Source organism: Parasteatoda tepidariorum, chromosome 2, assembly GCF_043381705.1.
Source record: "Parasteatoda tepidariorum isolate YZ-2023 chromosome 2, CAS_Ptep_4.0, whole genome shotgun sequence".
Taxonomy (NCBI): domain Eukaryota; kingdom Metazoa; phylum Arthropoda; class Arachnida; order Araneae; family Theridiidae; genus Parasteatoda; species Parasteatoda tepidariorum.
The window spans coordinates 28,203,747-28,224,649 of NC_092205.1; the positions used below are offsets into that span (position 1 = coordinate 28,203,747).

A 20,903-nucleotide genomic window follows, 5' to 3' on the forward strand; every position below is an offset into this window, starting at 1 on the left:
TTTAAATATCAGGAATCTAGTATCCTTAACTAAACTATAAATAAGCATGTATTCGAAAAAAGAATCTATGGTGTAGCTAGCGTAAAGTGACCACATTTTTATTGAGACAAAGCGGGACAAATGGGATGAAATGAGAATTACAATTTTGTCAAACTTTCAACACGCACAATATAGATATAAAAATACGAATAAATGTTTGAAAAATATATTGGAAGTAAGTCAGATGCTGTTTGAATAGTATAGGTACAGAATGTGCGCTGCACAACCTACTCCAATATTTTTTTGCTTCAAATGTTCGTTAAGTTTCGTAAAAACGTTATTGATGCCTCTTCTAGCTTTTCCACCAAAATTTACGTTAGTGTTATCAGCACAATGGGCAATAATTTTATTGTTTAAATTATTCTTTTTTAAAATAGTACTTATTAAATTAAAAATTATTTGTGAAGTTTCATCAGGCAATGAAACAAAATCTAATATTCTAATTTTAATTCCTGTTTCTGGATCACAAAAATCTAACACCTGTGGGAAATAATTTTAAATCTTTGTGGTTGGAAGCATCAGAATATATGGATATAAATGCGCATTTTTCTAATTCTTTCTGCAATCGTGAAAACGAATATGGTGAAAAAACATTACAAATAATTGCTTCGGTTTTTGTCCTTGCACATGCATATTTTTTGTCGCAGAATGTTTTGATCACTTGCGACGTACAATCCATTGATCTGAATCTCTGATTGTGGTTTATAGTGCGGAAAGCAAATAGCCCTTCCGCTAATGCTAGCTGTTTTTCCGTGTTGCTAAAGCTAGCACTGCGAAAAAACTGTTCCATTTTAGAGGAGGAAGCGGCATTATTAAAAAATCTTTTGTGCCTCTTTGTCGCTAGATGTTTAGTAATATCGTTTTTACCACCATGTGAGACCGAAAATTCAGCATTGCGTTTATCACACCGTACCATATAGTCTATTTTGGTACTTTTAGTAAATGGAAATTCTCTGCTTAGCTCTTCATTAAATTTGCATCCACTTTTTTTACTCATCTTTTATTTTGTGAGTAAATACTAGAAATAAATAAAAAAATTATTACAAAGGCTAAAAAAGAGTATTAAATTTTACCTTATTGACCGTTACTTTGTGGCGATTATTGCTCAACCTTTGTCAATCAAATAATGAGTCAAACCGAACGTCAAATTGAAAACAACAAACCGCACAGTCTAACGGGCATTTTATGCATTTTTTATTTCTTTATATTCACCATAATACTTAATAAATAATAGGAATATATTTTTACAGTACATTTAAAATAAGAAATGCAGATATTTTCTAAAAAGCGGGACATTTTTAAAAATCGGCGGAACGCGGGACAGTCCACCAAAAAGCGGGACTGTCCCGCCAAAATCGGGACGTGTGGTCACTTTAAGCTAGCGGGAGGCAAGAGAGGACATCTGTCCCGACGAAATCTTGCAAAGATGCCATGTTCATTAAAAAATAATTAAAAAATCAATAACGTATTAAAATGCTTTTCTAAATTAAATATTCCCGGTTTCATTTGGTAATTACGAGAAAAATTCCTCATTAAAATCAATAAACGAAATAAAAAAAACATCTTTATGCATAGGAACTGTGTTATTTGACTAAAAACTTCATTCTCTCCAAAAATATGTTAATAAAAAATAACAGTCGACTTGTTTCAAGCTCTCAAAAGCAGGGACCCATTTTCAAGACTTGCCAAACGTAAATGAGAAAAAATAAAAGTGATTTGAAATATAAACGTAAAGTTGCCAAACGAAAAATGGAAGCATATAGATGAGAAACTATACTCAGAAAGAAAACGTTTTGAGCTCTTGAAACAAGTCTACTGTTATTTCCTACTTATATATTTCTGAAGCGAATGAAGTTATTAAAGTAACATCTTACTACTTCATTTTCTCGGGACTATTTATTTAAGAAACTACATTAGTAACATACCGTGTTAAATTTTAAACCGAATCTAGTAAATATGTATGAAGTTACCGAGTAACGTTGTCTTTAAAAGCATGTTAAGTAGCAAAACCGTGTTCAATGTAAAATTTAATAGAACAACAGTAAGTAAAACTTAAAATGGTTCCGAAAAGATCTCTTTTGAGTTCTACATTTTATCGCAAAGGGGCACAGAAGCTGAGTTTGGGAATTGGCGCTGTAAATCCTAGCTACTTCTGTGGAAAGAACCCTTATGAAAAAATCGAGGTATAAATGAGGTATAAANGATCGGATTTCGTGTAATCTAGATTACTGGCAATCCAGATTATCTACAGCTAGTGGAAACAGGGTTTTAAGTTTGTTCCGAAGCTAAATCCTGCTGGAAGGTCTATTTTTAGTTTCCAAAGAACTTTTGTAATCAAGGAAATATAATCTCATCCAAAGCGAGTTTCCAATACACGATAAAAATGTAACTTTGTCTTGAGACCTGTAAAAAAGAAACGTTTTTTTTTTTTTTTTTTTGAATTTCGATTAGGCGTTATGTTTCTAGAACAGATTCGGTGACTTAAAAGACATCAGATAAGAAAAAAAAATAATAATAACTTTTTTTTTTCAGTTTAATCTCATATTGCTTTCCTCAACTATATAAATCGCACTCTTTTTCCTGAAAGTATTGTTGTTATTATTTGAAATGCTTTTTAGTGAGCATCATGTAAAAATTTTGTGAATACATTTTGATGTTGCAATAACAGGTATGTATGCATAAAATATGTCGTTATGAAAACATGGTAGAGTAATTTCATTAGAAAAAAAAGTTATTCGAGATAATTATTTTTTAATTCTATTATTACGTATTTAAAATCCTTTATAGATAGAAATTTTTTCAAAACTATATTTCATTTTCATTTTTTCTATTCCAGTAGCATTTGTACACATGAGGAAAACAGTAAGTAGTTTAGAACAGAAATTCCGTTTTATTTATACTGAAGTTTAAAATCTTATCAAAGCAGACATTATTTTTAAATTTAATAGCACCTACATATGTTTTATAATGATTACTGCTTTTCTTATGCGTCATCTTTTTCTTCGACTTACCTAAATCACTTAGTTCGTCTTTTTGACAATTCTTTTTACAACGGCACCAATTAATTTGCAATAGTGGAATTAAATTGATGTTGTACATATTAGATGCTTGAAAAGTTACATCTCTATTATACCCGACTTTGCCCCTAATTATTATTGTTAGTGCTTAAAAAAGTACGAAATTTCTCGTTTAGTTGTTAAATTTGGGTTGAACAATGAAAGGGTACATTTTTTACTGTTTCGGTTTTTTCAAACATACGTTTAGGATCTGTGTCTAGAATAATAAGTGCACCAAAGATATGTGTTGCTAGACTCTGTTAGTTTTCTCTTTTAACCCTTTGGATCCGATTAATTTAAACTCCGAACTAAGAGGAAACAACCAGTAAGTTTTTTTATTAGAAAAGTTTTTTTTTTTGTTAAATAGTTACCAAATGTAACCTGATAACTTCAACAATATAAGAGATGGTAGCTATGAATGCGTTATTTTTTTTTTTTTTCTGAAATAGAATGACAGCAAAATATTTTAGTCACCACTTTTTATTTATTGGCCATAAATGAATGACGAGTCTCACTCGTCAAACGTACCCAAAGGGTTAATTGGAAAGAATTTTCAATCTTCTTCGCTTATACACAGTAAACAAATTCGTAAAAAATTAAAAAAAAATTCTTTAACGTAATTACCATTTTTATTCTTTACTAACAACATCATTTCATACACAATGATTTCTTCAATCAAAAACTATTGTTTTTGTTTTTACAGGGTTTGACAAAGTTTTCAATGACTGGCGTACGGACGTTTCCCGACAGTGACAACTTCTTTCTGTATCTCGAAAACATACAAGTTCTGCAATTGTCAGACACTAATTGTTCAGACAGATCACTTGATATAATATCCGATAATTGTTCCCAGTTGAAGAGTTTAAATGTTTCCGGGTGCATAAAGGTCACTGACGCAGGACTCACTCTTCTATGCAAGAAAAGCCCACCCCTCGAAAGCTTAAATGTTGAATACAAATCTTACCAGTAAGAGTGTGGCATTAGCTCTGAAAAACATTCCAACTTTAGCTGAGTTATGGTATAACAATGTTCCCGCCGCGATACGTGAAACAGTAGACCTGAAAGATTTTTCTGAAATAAAGGTAAATCAAAGTTTTAATTTGAACAATTTAGTTCTTCTTCACGATTCCAGAAAACCCGCAGGTCAGCTAACAACTACTTTGAATGGTTGCATAAAAGTCTGCCCACTTATCAAGAACTTGATAATTAGCGAGTTAGACTGAAATGCAGTTGGAATTGTGTTCCGAGTTTGAAAATTTAGAGAAATGTCGTTTGCAACTCGCGGAACTGTTTACCCTCAACTGTGCATCAATAATTTCCTCGAATTGCGAGGCGATAAATTGACTAGCTTGCTGCTCACTTCATTCACAGTATCTATTGAAGTACTGGCTAAATGTTGTCCTAACTTGATAGATTGATATTACAGGAAGCCTGCTTTCCAAGCAATGGCACACAGTCATATACTTTTTCCGTGTTTAAAGTCCCTCAGTCTACATTTTGTTCAGTCAGTTTCGAATCTTCTACCAGCACCTTACTTAATATCGTCGTGTCCAAACTTGAGGGAATTGCGTCTTTTGTTTTGTGTTTTTTCAAGAGAAATAAAAGAAGCTGTGCTACAAGGTTTTGAATATCAGTCATACTGCTTTGACCTCTCAGTTCCTAAAAAATGTTTTAGAAGAGCACACTCATTTATCAACCATTATCCTGCGACGTACAGGTATTTCAATGGCATAAATTATTCAACATGTCTTTTTATTGTTGAATTCAATAAACTTTTTCAAAAATAATAGTCTGTTTTTGTTTCCTATCAAAATGGCCAATAGATAGAACTAAACGAAATTCTTTACTTATGGCAACATCTGGAACTGCTTCGATATAACCATAAAAAGTATGAGAATGTAATTTAGTCACACAGTGATAAGTAAGGGAGCAACAGAGCTGTTTAACCTACAAGGTTCTTCTTGATTAGTCAGTCGTCCATTAGCAATCCATCAATTGTTTGCACTTTCCTATTGCTAACGGCAACAATGTGTTTTTGCAATTACACTTGTTGCAATTAGTAATTGAAGGAAAGCAGATATCAAGTTGGGCATCTCTATATAGAATTCAAGTTGAACCAAACAGCTTAAAGTAATCAAATATCTTAGGCTATCCAAATTCCAAAAGCATGAAGTAATGTGAAAAAGTAAAAACATCGCACTTTATTCATATATTTTGCTAGAAAAATTGAAGATAAATATAATTTGAATAATAATAAATTATAGTTTGCAAAAGGTTAACTTATTGCACAAATTTTTTTAGTGTTATTTTTCATTAAAAAGATAGATAATTCGCTTTATATCATAATAACCGTAAGAAAGGTTTCAAGAAAAATAAAAGTACAAACTGACTCCTTTTAGTTTCAGATATCTTTCTTTTATCCAATATAAAGTACAAAGAAAAAATTAACAAATATAAGAAAAGGATATTTTCAATTTATTTATTTAGAGCACAACTTTGCCCCTTCTTAGAATACAATCTATGGACGCAAAAGAAAAAATAAATAAAAAGATATACTGTTCTTAACTATTCATGCAATATTTTAAATATGTTTAAAACATAAATTAAAAAAAAAAAAGATTTAAACATAATGGTTCACTCTAAAATGTGTTATCGAACATTTTTGAATTCAAACAAAAAATTAAATTATGAAACAGTAGGTGACCAACTAAATTAAATAATTTTAAATAGTTAATTTCTGATACTAAATATCAATAAAGTAGATTAAAGAATAGGAATTAACAATACCAATCATGATTTAGAAAATTTTAAAAAATGTCTATACTTTTTTAACACAAAGAAATTTACTTTTCATATAACTCAAAAATAACAACAGAATCAAATAACTCAAAAATAACAACAGAATCAAATAACATAGCTTTAACTGATCTTTATTTTAATGATGAACAAAGATTATTTAACAACTTAATTAGAGGTGGGAAAATAGTTTTCTGAACTATTTCTTCTTTTTTACAGGAGCATCAGCATCCATTGGTATTGTAGATTCCATTTCTAAAGGTTTTTGAGTTTCCATTTTTCTTTTAGTGGGGGCAACGTAAGTACCAATACCGGCTGCAGCTTCTGCTTCCTCCACTGAGTATGGTTTCAATTCCAATGCTTTTAACCTATGCAAATAAAACATACATTTCACTTAGAGATTTATTAAGATTCTTAATACTCTCTGCTCTTCGTAATATAATTCTGTGTACAAATATTTTGTACAATTGTAACAGTTATATGATTTTTAGAATAAAACATATTTTGTCTTATGCAAATTACAATTACTAGTTTAAATCTAAAAAAATATATATTTCTTAATGCTCAAAATTGCTTTCTTATTGCTAACAACTCTTTGACTTTTAACAACATTCAATTAAGTCAAGTTGACGGGAAAAATAAATTACTCAATTTTTAAGAGCATTTGGATGGATGAGGTACTACCTCATTGTTTTATAACAACCAGTCAAAAATTATAATTTAATGCATGGTTTAACTATTTTTTAGGCTTATAAAATATTTCATAACTTTCATTAAATTTCCTTAAATAATTTTAAAGTAAAAACTAAAAACAACTAAGAAATCGATTTTTCAAAGAAACAATCAATAGCAACCAACAACACTGTGTGCAGATCCATTTGTAGAGATTCTTACATTTTGCAGATACTTTTTTTAAAAAATTAATCTCTTTTTTTAAAAAATAAATATGCGTTTATGCAAAAAAAAAGTTAAACTAAATATGAAGGTATAATATTAGAAGCTTTGACAGAAGGTTCAGTCAAACAGGTAAAACTGTGAATTAGCATTTTGTACGATGTGAATGCAAATTTAAGGAATGGATAACTTCGAAATCTCAAGATTAACTCATATTTGCCTCTTACTTATGGAAAACAGCAGATATTTATCTTCCAAATACATAGAATTAATGTTTTTCATCCATGTTAAGAGTATTTAAAAATGTTTAATATTTTTTGCCGTTTTTGAAGAAGAAAAAATTCTATTACGAAGGAATATTCTGAGTTAGCAGACACTTTCGGGTTGAGTACGCAAATAGTCTATTTTTTTTCTTTTTTTAAATCTTACTCGGGAAACAATGCAAGTGAAAGTGGTACAAAATGAAGGATAATTGTCGTTAACAAAGGAAGTAGACTATCACCATATTACTTGGCATGCTATGAAGACGTGATTTACGTTTTGTTATTCATCTTATTTCAGGGTATTATATATACATATATTCTTAACTTAAAATATTTTAATTCTTTTTTATTTATTTTTTTCATTAGCTTCAACAAAAATTGGGGAAAAAATCATAAAAATTTCAAAACATTTATTAAAATTCTTAAAAATTAGTTATATATTTTTTCCAAGAATTTGAGGAAAACTTCGAACTCTGTTTGAATTTTTCTAAAACTTTAATTACAACAATTAGAGAGCTTATCAAAAAATATTATCAAGGAAGTGAACTTATTGATTATATAAGAGAGCACAAAGAAGAATAATCAGTATTTATAATAAACGAAATTTTGTATATGTATAGGAAGGGGGATAGGGTAAGTCGGACCTAGGGAAACATTGGAGCAGCCTTAATTATTTTGGTACTATGAAATATTTTTGTTTATTCTTTCCATTAACATGCTACACCATTAGTGTTATAGTACAAGAAATCCAATCAAAGAATCAGATGGTTCGGTTTAAGTGCGCCATTTACAAGCATTTTAATTACACTACATTTAAGTCTGCCATTCTTTAAGTTGTATTTTAGCTCTGGAAAGTAATTTTTAAAGCCCCCAAAACTTTCATCCCTGCCAACTTCGTAGAAAAAATAGCGGAGATTTTTACTAGTGACAATTTTTAGTTACGTTTACAGTTTTAATACATCCTGCAAAGGCGAAAAATCAAAAAGAGCAATGCAAAATAGAAAATAATATAGTAGTATATAAGCCTTAACGAAGACCTTTTATACCATTTATCATAATTACATAAACTGAACACTCAGCATTTAAGTAACTTCTATCATTTACATTTTCAACGAACATATGCAGTTGCTGTGGCCTTGAATAAGACATATTTAATAGTTACATTTTTACAGTTGTATAGAACATTTTTAACTGTTCATAACAGTTACCAGAAAAATACTTTTCCTCAGAAAGTATTAAGCGAAATAAGGTGCATTTTTTTTCTTTTTTTTTTGAGAAAGTATTTTCTCTAATCTGCAATATTTTTTTAATCTGTTTTTTATACAATCCATTTTCTAGTTGCCCAATTGAGAAAATTTTTTTTGCCATTAGCGTATATTTTATTGCTAAAAAAGTATTTTTAATTTTTTCAAAATATACAGAGAAATTTGAAAATAGACGGGTAAAAAGGTGATAATTGTAAAATATAGGTGGCTCTGTAATAAAACAGGAGACTTGAAAGGTATGCACTTTACATTCTAAAATTTGTTTCAATAACAATACAGTAATAATTTGCTGTATTGTATAATTTAAGTTTATAGGATAAGAAGAGAAATTATTGTGATCTTTTGTGTTATACCTTGGTTTAATGAAAAATAGGGAAAGTTGGACTATCACAATGTGTCAGAAAAACTGTATTATAAGCATTATTCTAATTATCTTATAGTTTATACAGTAGTCTTAATAATATAATAATAAATAGTTAAAATTATATTTCATTATACAAAGTAAATTAATATAAGTGCCAACTTTATTTTTATAAAATAGAAATAGGTGCAGTAAGAATGTTTTTTTTTTTTACAATTAAAGGCTTATTTTATTAATATTTAAGAAAATAATTCAATTAGTGTGGTACATAACAGTTATCCTTCAATATTGTTTCTGAGCATATTTTTAATCCATTGTATCTCATGAGGTGAACTAAGGTAATCCCAGCTTCGTAACATGTTGGTCCACTGCTCAAGGGTTTTTCTTTTAAAACAAAAAAATTAAAGTAAAAAGATTTTCCAACAGAACAATTTTAAAAAAAATCTTGAAGCATAAAAAGTAAGCTATTTGGCTCACAGAAAAAATAAACCTCTTTAATGAAATAAAAAATTAAAAGGGGATCAACTTTGGCGGTTTACCTTTTAAATAAAATTTAAGGATGAAAAACACATACCTTCTTTTGTGAACTTTAGTACGAAAATGTTGCTGCATGGAATGGTTGTCTATGAAATACCTCCTACAGAATGAGAACAAAATGTCATATATTAGCTCCTGTATAACTTTTTCATTTGCAAAAAAAGTAAAGAAAACAGACATTCAAAACAAGTTTAAAAGCCTGCATGTTATGGTAAGTTTGCATACATTATTTCAGAGCAACAATTTTTACTTTTAAATCTTCATCTATCAAAAGGTACCTAGATAATAGAATCAATACAGAATCAACTTGATTCTAGAAGATAGAGTCAAGATAACATGTCTTAGTCTTTTATACTAGTGAATAGGTATTTAATATTTAGAGAGGTAGTTACGACACAGTATACTCTACATGTTATTTTTAAAACAATTTTTGTAAGTTTGAAATTCCTTTGGCACCGAAGCAATTGCAGTTGGCATTAACACAGACTAATATCGAAATATTTCTTATTCACAATTAATAAACGATAGTAATTGAATTTTCGTACTTTACTTTGCCCTAAATTCAAACTATTTGGCAACTTTTCATTTAGTTGTTTTTGAACAGATTACAATTGATTTTTAAATGCAAGAAATAAATATTTTAAAAACATATTATTTTTTTTTGTAAAATTCAGAATATTTTTTTCATTGTGTATGAAAAATAAACTTTGAAAGTCCTACTGATAGCGAACGTTTGAGAAAGTTCCCTTCTTGAAACATAGTTATTTTGGGGTTATTTTTACAAATGAGCAGCACCTAATAAATATCCTCAAAATCCATGTAAATAAGAAAATATACACTTACGCACAATGTAGGCAATAAAATTGAGCACAGCCAGGCAAATCGATATCAACGGGTTGATTTAATAGATTTTCGGCACTTTTTGGTTCCAAATCTTTATCTATTTCATCTAAATCCCTTGTACGCCGTTTAATTTTCAACTGTTTACGTTTAGCTGTATATCCATGATTACCTTTTTTTCTAGAATACCTAGTCATTTTATCTTGAAAAATTTATTAAGAATTTGGAGAACTTGATAATCCACGCGAAAATGTTTATTTACATTTGCTTTGCAAGGGTATAACGTTTCCTACTGCCTATTTTTAGTGAAGTGAAAGATCAATAGACCTTAACAAAAATTTTTTTTTCCTGAAATTTCTTTTTTATTTTTTTTTATTCTTTTCATTATTCTGAGAAGAAAATTAAAAACAAAGGTTATTATATATTTTTTTCAATTTTTGTTTTGCTTTTTTCCTTTCATTTCGTAATTTTTTTCCATGTTTTCTCCACATTTTTGCTTTCTCAAGATACTTGTCGCCTTTTCGTCTTTGTTCCTTTTTGAACGAAAAGCTTACTCTTAACTGTAATCAAAAGCAACAGATTCAAAAAATTTAAATGAATTTATTTATATATTTTCTGGAGTGTTATTGTAAATATGTTAGGTTATGAAGAAGTATGACATACCACAACCTACAACATAAGCATGAGTTTCTTTTCTAAGTTAACAAAGATTATTAACGAATTTAAAAACTAGCCGGTTTATCTGGACATGTTTTAACTTGATGATCATCGCGGGAGATACACTTGGTTGTCCAGCTGTACTACAAGAAAATGGATTTAAATGTGAATGTTATCAAAATTACAGCCGATGCTTTTGATTGGACTATCGAAAAGTCTGCTCAAAGTCTACAAACCTTTCTTGATGGGAATTATTATGTGGTTGCTTACCTCATTAATATAAGTTATGGTTTGCTGAAATCCATTGCGGAAACAGTTTCGTTTTCGGCTTATGTTCTACGATGCTATTATTTAGACTTTCTAGCTTTTTTGTCTGAGTTGAATACTGGAGTTAGTGTTGTGTTTTCGGTAATTTGCGGCTTTTTTTCAAGATTAGTACTCAGTATACATGCAGGACTTAGTTGCATCGGAGGTTCTATTTCTTTACTGTATTTAAGAACAGTGATTGGTTTTCAGCTTATCGTAAACTATTTGACGTTTTGTGTGGAAGAATTATTTTATTTCTTAAATGTTTGTTTTGCTGCAGTTTTACTAATACTTCAGTTGGGTCCCAATTTTCTTATATTTTTATGGAATGTATTGCTTTGTTGTGTGACAAATATTATTGATTCTTTTCATTTTGTTGGTCAGTCTCTCATAAACTTTAGTGCAACTATTTGTGACAAGTGCCTCGTTTTTATCTTGACCATACCACCAAAAGCTTATCTTGGACTTTTACTTATAATATACATTTTCTACATACGTGTGATAGTTATAAAGTATTTTAAATTGAGTCTTAAATCATTAGCAGTTGCTACAACCAAAATATTAGTGTATCTGTGGACAGCAGTTAAATTGCTCTTCAGTTTGTTACAAGCTATTACCAATAAAGTTTTTAAAAGAAGAGCTAGTCTAAGAAGATCAGAAGGGACATTACATTTATTCTGCAAGAGTGTTTTTAACAGATATTTTTCATCTTTTGTGCCATTTTTGACTCTTTCAGTTTTTCAAAAGAAACAAAAGCAGGTTTTAGATTCAACTGAAAAGGAGAAGTTTATGTGTGTTGTTTGTCAAGATAAAGAAAAGAATGTACTCTTAATTCCTTGTAGACACCTGTGTATGTGTGAAGAGTGCACTGTCACAGTCCTCCAATCCCATTTTGGGTGCCCCCTGTGTCGAAAACAGATTATAGACACTGTGCGTGTCTATACGTGACTCGTTTTGTTTTTCTGAATTTTTATATGATGATTTTTATCTATTTTTTATTATTAAATATTTTAAACTGTGGTGTTTTCACGCGGCCCCCAAAGCTTGGATTTCTCATAGAACGAAGAATGGTTCGTGAAATTTGGTCTGGTGGACAGACTGGTGTTGATCAAGCTGCATTGTTTGTGGGTACAGAAATGGGTATACCTGTTGGAGGGTGGTGCCCCCTAGGCGGTTTAGACGAAAATAACAAATCTATTCTGGAAAAGTACCCATTAAAAGAAGTTACTGGATTTTCCTTTGAAGATAGTGTTGCCGAAAGGACAAGGCGCAATATCGAAGATAGTGATGGAACATTGATTATTTTACCTTCCCTTCCTATGCCAAAACACATCACTGATGGTACACTGCTCACAATCGATCATGCCAAAGAGAAAAGAAAACCTTTTCTTTTGGTTGCTGTCACTGAAAGTAGTTCTGTAATTACAATTCGTAGTTGGATTAGACATCATCAAATTAAAATACTCAATGTTGCTGGCCCTAGAGAGTCCAGAAGTCCAGGAATTTATGATCAATCGTGTAAATTGCTGCAGAAGTTATTTTCTTTGGAATGATTCCTGCTCAATATGAATCAATATCTGATTAATTTTATTTTGTTTTCCTTTGATAATTCGTAGTTTATAGTCAACAAAGTTTAATGTTTCATATATTTGTATTGTTAAATTTAATTTTATATTACTACAATAATAAAAAGAAAGTTTTATTTGTTGAGTAGGTTATTATAGACAGATATATACACATGCGAACACTGTGTGCAGAAAGATAATAACCATTGTAAAAAAGTTAAAATTCTCGTGGCCTATGGTGCAGGTCAATCTGGCAGAAATTAATAGAATTTTCTTCTCATTTGCATGCAATTGCACTCAGCTTGGGAGTGGGTGACCACCCAGAACTGCTTAAATTGAGGCTTCCAAGAATTCATAACTGGTTTTCTCTATCTGTTTCCTAGTAGAAAAGGTTATTTATCATACAGACATGTATAAGCATAATAATAGACCTTTCCACTTCGGGCAGTGAGGAAGACATTGCCCCTATCATCTTCACTCATCCTACTATATAGTTACTACCAATGAATCAAGATTTTCTAGTTTTATGAAGGACATTGAAGTTGATTATAACTATAAGTTCATAACCATTTAGCGAACCTTTTTAATTTATTATAGTAATTTGCACCAAAAAAAATTAGTTCTGTAAAAGGGTTAAAAAGCTTAGACACAATTTTAAATATGTGTTCTGAAATGTGTATCGAGGTGTTATCATAAAACCCTAAAAAAAAAATACTTTATATAAAGTGTATTTAAAATTTGATCATCTTCAAAAGTTTTGAGCTAACTAATTTTAAGATGCAATATCCCTGCCCATGGAGTCTGATAAAAAGATTTGATATAAAAATTAGGTTTTTAAAATAAGTGATAATTAACTTATACACTGAAAGAGATTTTTGTATCAGATGGTTGATGTTATTGTCTGAAAACGTTATCTTAATGACTCGTATTAATTTTATGCTGATGACAACCGAAAAAAATGTGGTAGTCTGATAATTTTATATCGCAATATAAAATGTTCTGACCATAATATGAAACAATCATATTTCTATTATAGAAATTTTCTGATAAAATCGATGAAACATAAAGAATCTGATTGTCAAACTCTTATGTGATGTCTGGTGAAACTGCAGAATAGAAAGTGATAAAGCAATTAGGTTTCAAGTTGATGAAACAAGTAATGATCCAAAATGCGAAGCTGAAGCAAAAGATTTTGAATGGGCAATAAAATGCTTCATATTTCTAACAATGTTGTGTATATTGTTTGACCCGCTAAGCCAAATTAATTTTGCCAGTAGTAAACTAATGCAAAGTGCTGATACAAAGGTTAATTTTTTAATAACTATTATCTTGTTAGATATGGTTTTACTGTATCTACTTGTAAATGGAGACTTATTCTGCCGAGAATAATTTAATTTTAAAAATTTTATCTGATCTAAATTTACCGTTGATTCAACATTTAGGTTCTCTGTCTTTATAATTCATCAAAGTTTTCAGTTAAATAAAACAAATAACTTACTTCATTTATTCAGTAATTAGTTTGCAATAATTAAATTAATTTCCTTACCTTTATTTTATTAGTAATATTAAAAATTTTAATTGCATTATTTAATAATTTGTTGTTAAGTAATTAAGTCAGGTTAAGTTAAGTAGTTTATACATTTTATCAATGTTTTGATCGTAATTGTTAAGCATGAATAGAATATTAAAAAAAATCTGATTTAAATAGAATTTGTTTATTATGGATTTTTTAAGCAATACATTATTTTTATCAAATGTGATAAAATGCCTCAAATTTATCACATGAAAAACCCTAAGCATGTCCCTGGCTGCACTTTCCGCTTTTTTCAATTTAATTAAAAAATATGTATTTTCAAGGAAAAATAGTTATTTTCAATCACGTGATTTAGCCTGATGGAATTCTTTCCCACAATTTGTGTCATTAAAGTAGATTAAGTAATAGCTAGATGCATATTGATTAACCATCAAATCATTTTTTCAAAAGAGTCAGATATTTATATAAATTGATTCTCTGGATCAATTGGACTGATTTTGCTCAAATTTTGCCTTAGAAAATTCTATTCTCTAAAATGATACAAAAATTATGTGAACCTTACAATTCAACATTTTTTCTACCATTATTAAGTAAAATAATAAATATTTACTAAAAGTTATTTTTTGCATGGAATGATCTTTGGATAAATGAATTTTATAATTCTGTGCAAAAATTTTTCAATTCACTTATAAGTTTCTCGAGATATAGCGAAATACACAGAAAGTAAAATTAACATTAAGGGGGTCCAATTTTGGGAGAGCCTGACCAAATTCTTGGAACCTTCTATATTTTAGGGGTCTGAAATCGGAATGCATGAAAAAAAGGCATGTTTATTCAGGGAAAATAAGTTTTTGTACTTGATTTTGTAACTTAAGATATAGTCTGCACTTATTAATTAGCATATTAGAGGTCACCACCTTAGCCATTAAGATTGAGTCCTAGAGCGTGAAAATACGATTACTGGATCGAAAGTTATTCAGAGTGGTTCTTTTTTTTTTTGGCACACTGTACATTAATTCTATAAATTAAAAATTAATGTAATTTTAAATATTTGGGTAAGTATGTGAACTTTCTAAATTACTTAACCCTAAATAACTAAACTTAAATTGGTGTTACTCTGCGTGTATATTTTCTTTATTTCTAACTAATTAGTGCAACTTAAAAAAAGTATTATACTATATATAAGTATTAAGAACTAAAAATAATCGTTTTCCCTCTTGGCATATGTTAAAAGTATCCTCCACAAATAGCCTTGCTGCAGCAGTTGCTTACATACTTAGTTATTCTTTCTGTGTTTCTTAGAAGAAAAGGTGTATTATGGTATTGATGCAAGCTTCTGCATGTTTAACTAAACATTAGAGTGTTAGATGATGACTTTAACAGATCTTGAAAAAATAAGTGTACAGCCTTGCTTATCAACTTTGGTTAACGTATTTTATTAGTTATGTAGGTAGTGTGAGTGGAACTATTAAGAGTCAGTAATACATTATACGAAAGGTTAATTATCTTGGGTTAATGAACTAAATCAACATCTGCTGTAAATTTATTTTATTCTATTATTCAGAACAATATAGACTTCGAAAATAATATTCTTTCCTTTTCAGAACTTGCAAAAACAAGATCGTTAAATGCTTTTCGGGCGCATCAAATATAATTTGTAAAATAGCAAATAGTTTCTTAAGTAGAAAATGTGTACTACGTACGAAAGATAGCTTTGACAATCTTAAATTTTCCTCTAAGTTTTTGCCACAATGAATTTGGCTTCACTATACCAAATATAAATGACAGTATATATATTCTTTAGGTAAGCTGCTTAAATGTTAGGGTAAAATTGATGCAAAAAGAAAAGTGATGATCCCATGAGGTCTACCTAAAGAAAACTACCTGAGAGGTATCTTCTCATTTATAATTGTGTGGAAGATACTTTCAGGCATTTATTAGGTTGTTCATATCTTTAATATTATTTTGACACTGTGTATAGAATGAAAGTGTATTGTGGTTGAAAAGTTTTCGCCATAGGTGGTATAAACTAGTTTTTACTGGGCAAAAATAGATTTTTGACCCAAAAATACAAATTTCTTAATTATAAACACATAGTTATTAGTGTATATTGCAGGTTGCTAGTTATAAATAAACATTAGCCTCCTTTTAAGACAAATAGCTTCAAATTTTAAGTAAAGAACTTAGTTTAGTTCTCTTTAAAACATAATTTAAAATAAACAATATCAAAACATTTTTGATTATCAACAAAAGATGACCTGCCATATTCTTGAAAGCCATGTTTATTGATATTCTCCAGTGTCTAAAGTGCTGCTTTTAACTCTTTTGTACATTTATTCCCAATATTATGTTATTAAATCAAGTATTTATTTAAGAGGTATGAAATGTATGTATATTAATTATACATTTAAATTAATCATAACTTCTCTATCACAATTCTATTGACCTTGATATTTTTTTTTGTCTATAATGAAAAACATTTTTGACTGAGATAAAAACTTTTACATTTCTTTAAAGGAAACATAGAAATTAAAACCAGTGTAGGCATAGTAATTTTAATTTACCTCTAAAATTATTTTCCCAAATTTAAAGTTTTTACTAATTTATTTTCTGACACTTTCTTTCTCTATACGTAAAGTATGAGGGTGATTCTACAAACTTGGAAGGGTGGTTCAGCATATGGAAACTTGTATTTATAAAATTTACTGATGTTTACACAAAAATTATCATCTTTGACTAAACATGCGAAAATAAAAATTATCATGTTTGCCAACATGATTCAAGATGCATGCGGCCCATCATTAGTCAACCTGCTGTGCAAGTGGCTTTTCACTGAAAAAGGTTGTACACTCCTAATTAATCTACAGGAATGTAAGGTGCTAAAATTAAAGCACAAATTCAAAAAATGTCACAAGTGAAAAATTGCTTGAATTGTGAAATCAACATAAAATACTTCTTTGGAGTTTCAATATTCACAACAAATTTTAAAAATCATCCTTTTTCATTATTATTCTGGCTTTTTATTGTGTGAAAATTCACATATCACAGTTGTGAGTGACATTTTACTGGTGTATTGAATCTTGCTTTACCAGGCAGACTATCGTCCTCTAACCATTACATCATAAGTCTATCACAACTATAGCTCGTATTATTAGTGGTTGCAATTTCGAACATTTATTGTGAATACTGTATTACAGCAAAAAAGCATTGTGTGTTGATTTTGTATATAAACAAATTTTTTTCCCATGCCACAATTTGCGCTTGTGCCTTATATGTCACTTTGGGTCTTACATTCCTATTTAAAAAATGTATGTTTAAACAAACAACTATTCCTCCAAGTTTGTTTCATGATTGGCGAAAGAGTCGATATAATGTAGGATTATACATTAAACATATTGATATGAAATAATCCAAATCTACTATGGATGAATGTACGTCTTAAAAAGGAATTCTCACAATATCTAAATTTATAGATATTTACATAAAATCTTATTTTAATTAGTCGTAATATTTTAAATTTAATTAACATTACAGTAGAGAACCGATTATCCGGAACGATCGTGACCTTCGCTATTCCAGATAACTGATTTTTCTGGTTTTCTGAATCGCTACAAAACACCTTTTTTTTTATTGTATATCAAATCCAACTAGAAAAAAAAAATTAAAAATAGTTTTAAGAAGAAGAATAAACGATAAAGTAATACACATAAGTTGAATTAGTTAAAAAGGGAAAACATTGATGAAATAAAAAATGTATACAATCTTAGTATAAAATGAACAAAAAAGGTAAAATAAAAAGAAATAGCATGTTTTTAAAAAGACTCATCCATTTTCTGTTGACGGAAATTTGGATTTTGTTGCATGAACAACTGCTGAATCTTACATATTTATATAATGAGAGATACGTCACCAAACCGTTTTTGCTCCATCCCCTTAATCAGCTCTTTTGTCAACTCGATACATCGTTCACCAGAAATAAAGGGATGTGCTTCCATCATTGTCTGCGAGAGGGCTCAAAACCATCCACTCCATTTTTTACTTCATTATAACTAATGAAAATGGAAAAATTGTGAGAATTTTTTTCTTCTTTTCTATGCGTGAGAAAGAAATAGTTTAAATTTAATTCTGGATGGAAAAAAAATCTTTCACAAATTCCTGGAGAAAAGAAAAACAGAATTTTTTACTTCATTATTCTTTACTTTTCATTGTTCTCAAATGAGAAGAGAAAAATTACAAGCATTTCTTTTCCCTTCTATGCACCCAAGAAAGACATCGTTTGAATATAATTTTGGATGAAAAAAAAATCTTGAAAATCTCTGGAGAAAAGAAGAAAAAAAAAAACTTTTTTTACTTCATTATTCTCAAATGAGACAAGAAAAATCACGAGCATTTCTTTCCGATCGCGAATAAGTCATCTTTCGAATATAATTCTGATAAATAAAAAAAATCTTTAGTAAATTTCTACAGAAAAGAAATAAAATTTTTTACTTCCCTAAGGAAAAATATTTCTGCAAAAACTCACAAACATTCTGCGATAATCTTATTCCTCTTTAGGCTGCATTTCTCCTCCACTCTAGCTACACATGAATTGGGAAGCTGACGTAATAAAAAGAATTTATGTTCCGCCCTGCCCACACTCCGCTCAAAATGAATAAATTGAAAAAAGGGCACAGTTGCAATACTTGACCTTGGGGCATTGTTCAATTTTCCTTGGCTGTCACTATGTTCAGAGGGGAATAGCAGAATTGACGGATAATTTTTCAAAAATTAAGAAAAAAGGAGAGGTACTGACCGAAGTAATATGAAAACTAGGAATTCCATTGTTCCTGTAGGGAGCACTTTAAGATATCTCTAAGAATCAGAGAGGACAAATAAAATTATTTGTTTTAACTCTTCTGCTCTAAGCAAACAACAGACATGATGACTTCCCCTGCTTAAGGGCTAGATGATAAGAAAACAGGAGTTCAATGAGTCACTCTTGCTCACTGAGCTATGATTGAAAAGAAACAACTAGGTAGGGGCTGCGTGAGGAAGGGAATGATTGATGATATTTAGTACAAGACTATTGGTTCAGGGAACTAATGATTATTTCTAAAATTGGCAATAAAGTAAACATCTTTTAAAAAAAGAAAGAAAAATCCTAAAAATTTTTTTATTTTTTTTTTTTAATGGCAGGAAAATTTATGGAATTTCCTTCTGGTTGTCTGATTTCTGGATAAGAGGTTCTGCACTGCATAAGGCTAACTATTCTAAAAACTTAACATATTTTTAAATTTTCAAAACAAATTTAATATTTAAAAGATTTTAAACGATATTACTAAAAAACGAATATGATAATAAACCCTGTATATATGATAAACAAAACGAATATGATAATAAACCCTGTGGCAGAATCGTGACATTGTCACAGAATGTTACAGAGTTCTTGTAGAAAGATTTTTCTTTCCTACAGAAATTTACACGTAATATTTGAATCATACATTTAGATAATAACTTTTTGACGCGCTTAATTTACGACGATAGTATCGTAAATCGATGTAATGTTTCGATGGTATTTTTGGCAGTTATCGATATTGATTTTCGCTTGGATTTTAAACATCATGATATATTTCGAACAATATGGAAAATTCAAATCGTGCATTTGAGTATTTACTTTTAAGGCAATAATTCTATCTAGTTTTTGGCAGTCGTTGTTTTTTCCATAGCTTTTAAAGCCGATGTTTTTTTAATGCGATATAATTTATTACAAGAATGTTATCTCAAAACAAAACACGTAATTGAGGAGCCCGATTCACATAACTTCATTGTCGAACTTTTTTTCCAGTTACCACTATGGATTTCATGATTTTTAATTATATTTCTTTTATTGCGATAATTATTTATTAAAGGAAATAATTTGTGTGCCTACCCCCCCCCCAAATGCAAGAATATCATCCATAATATTAGAATAATTACATGTTTTATTAAAAAAAATTATAAATTTTTTTGTAAACACAGCCCTTTTGTTATTTTAAATTAGTAACATATGTTTCTTATTATTAAAAGTATCTTGCAGAAAGATATTAGTGCTACAGAGTTTTGTCGCAGAAAGCTCGAAAAAATTCTGCCAAAGGGATAATAAAAAAATATTTTATAAAAATTATCTGAAAAACCAGCTGTTTCGAATCAGATTTGATTTGAAGAACAAAAATTAAACTAAAAACTTTTCTTTAAGAAAATTTTATTAAGCTCAATTTTTCAGAACAAGCAACTTGGTAAAAGCAAAAAAATTTCTTTTCATTAAACATAACAATCATAATAACAATGCACATAATTGCACGGCATCTATAGCCTTCGAGACCTTAATACTAGCTCTCTTCTATAATTAACAAAGATAGTCAAAATTTTTATAAGTGGTTTTATAAATAACTTATAGAGTCTTACAATGACTAGAAAAACTAGAAATGTAAAATAAACAAGACCACAAAGTAAGGTAACAGCAAGTACAATAGCAACACCTCCATAACTTGGAGATAAGTTCCAATTATCTAAAAGTTGAAGAAAGTCAACATACAAATCTGAATACACAGCAGGAATACTTGTCCCAAACAAATAGCAAGCTTTAAAGTAACTTTCAATGTTACACCATATTAAGAGATCCAACAAATAATTACTCGTATTTTCTAATATTGAAAATAAAGCTATACATTTATCACAAATTACGTCAACATAAAACTGGTCACATTTTAACATATGGAAGTTTTCTTTGGCAAAAATAAGTAGGAAAGACAGGAAGTTTTTCCATTGAATT

The 20,903-nt window shown here is 29.4% G+C and overlaps 2 protein-coding genes across 2 annotated transcripts; one reads left to right on the plus strand and one right to left on the minus strand.

Annotated features, from left to right (window-relative positions):
• Positions 1-6,009: 6,009 nt before the first annotated feature.
• Positions 6,010-10,439, minus strand: LOC107443239 (zinc finger protein 593 homolog). Its single transcript, XM_043043881.2, has 3 exons — positions 10,055-10,439; positions 9,249-9,311; positions 6,010-6,259 (listed from the first exon to the last, which is right to left on the minus strand). Exons 1-3 carry the CDS (start codon positions 10,246-10,248, stop codon positions 6,091-6,093), a joined length of 426 nt encoding a protein of 141 aa, XP_042899815.1. The 5' UTR covers positions 10,249-10,439; the 3' UTR covers positions 6,010-6,090.
• A 174-nt stretch (positions 10,440-10,613) lies between these two features.
• Positions 10,614-12,716, plus strand: LOC107443231 (E3 ubiquitin-protein ligase RNFT2). The gene has a single exon (XM_016057030.3). It carries the CDS (start codon positions 10,862-10,864, stop codon positions 11,960-11,962), a length of 1,101 nt encoding a protein of 366 aa, XP_015912516.2. The 5' UTR covers positions 10,614-10,861; the 3' UTR covers positions 11,963-12,716.
• Positions 12,717-20,903: the final 8,187 nt, after the last annotated feature.